This window comes from Microtus ochrogaster, chromosome 10 (assembly GCF_000317375.1).
Source record: "Microtus ochrogaster isolate Prairie Vole_2 chromosome 10, MicOch1.0, whole genome shotgun sequence".
In the NCBI taxonomy this organism is placed as follows: Eukaryota; Metazoa; Chordata; class Mammalia; order Rodentia; family Cricetidae; genus Microtus; species Microtus ochrogaster.
The window spans coordinates 55274773-55275977 of NC_022016.1; the positions used below are offsets into that span (position 1 = coordinate 55274773).

The 1205-nt window shown below is 44.6% G+C and overlaps 1 protein-coding gene across 1 annotated transcript in view; it reads left to right on the plus strand.

Moving 5' to 3' along the window:
• Window positions 1-1105, plus strand: part of Zbtb8a (zinc finger and BTB domain containing 8A) — a 15641-nt gene extending 14536 nt beyond the window's left edge. Inside the window, exon 4 of the mRNA XM_005353199.3 lies at window positions 433-1105. Within this exon, the coding sequence (XP_005353256.1) occupies window positions 433-765 (333 nt within the window). The 3' untranslated portion in view covers window positions 766-1105. The remainder of the gene's footprint in view (window positions 1-432) is intronic.
• The last annotated feature ends 100 nt before the right edge of the window (window positions 1106-1205 follow it).

A 1205-nucleotide genomic window follows, 5' to 3' on the forward strand; every position in this document is an offset into this window, starting at 1 on the left:
GGATCTCTGTGAGTTCGAGGCCAGCCTGGTCTATAAGAGCTAGTTCCAGGACAGTTAGGGCTGTTACACAGAGAAACCCTGTCTCGCAAAACAAACAAAGAACAGCACATGGCACATAGTGTTTGGAACTTTCACACTGGGAAGGAAGCCCCTCCTCACATGTCAAAATACTCTTGGGTTAATGAAAGTGTAGAATTATTAGGTATTTGATAGTAATAAGAAAGCCACTACAGCCATTACTTGGAGAAAGCTGATATGTGATGTGTCTATGGTGTACACGTGTCACTGACACTTGGGAGCTTTTCTGATAATTAGGTGTCCGCATGAATTTAAATGGATGGCTTTGAACATCTTAAGTGTATGAACTGGTCCCTAAAATAGCAAACTAACCCACTTTTGAAAATTTTAATCACTGCTTAAATCTCTACGCAGATCCACCAGGCATGCAAACTTATCTGCAGGAAATGCAAACGCCATGTGACTGACCTCACAGGACAAGTGGTCCAGGAGGGAACCAGGCGCTACAGACTGTGTAATGAGTGCCTGGCTGAAGTCGGCATCGACAGCCTCCCTGTGGATCTGGAAGCTGAGCAACATTGCGTGTCCCCCGCGGACGGAGATAAGGATTCCCGATGGCATCTGAGTGAGGAGGAGAACAGATCCTACGTGGAGATTGTAGAGGACGGGTCTGCCGATCTGGTCATAAAACAAGTTGAAGATAGTGAGGAGGAGGAGGAAAAGGAAATCAAACCCAACATCAGGTAGCCTGAAGTGACTAGTCACTGAGCGGGCATTCCTGCCTGCAGTTTACAAGGACATCTGTATCTCTCCGTGGGCGGAGCCTGGCTGATGGATTTCTCCTGCTGGCTTGGAAGTGACCTGATGTAACTTGCATGCTTTCCGAATAGGTCACTGTATCCATTCTGAACTCTGTCGCCCTGAAATACATCGCTGCTCTGGGAAGACCTTGCTTGCACTGGCATGACGGATGATCAGTTACCCTTTCTGTTATTGTGCAGATGCCATCTCTTTAAATATTGGAAAAATCTATTTAGCAAACTTTTTTAAGTAAATATTTTAAATAAATCTATCACAACACTTTAAGACAATCTTCTATCACATTTTTCTGTATTCATGTTTGGGGGAGGAGGCGGGCAGGTGTAGGACATGTATGGGAGCTGAAAGAGAATTTTTTTTTTTTTTTT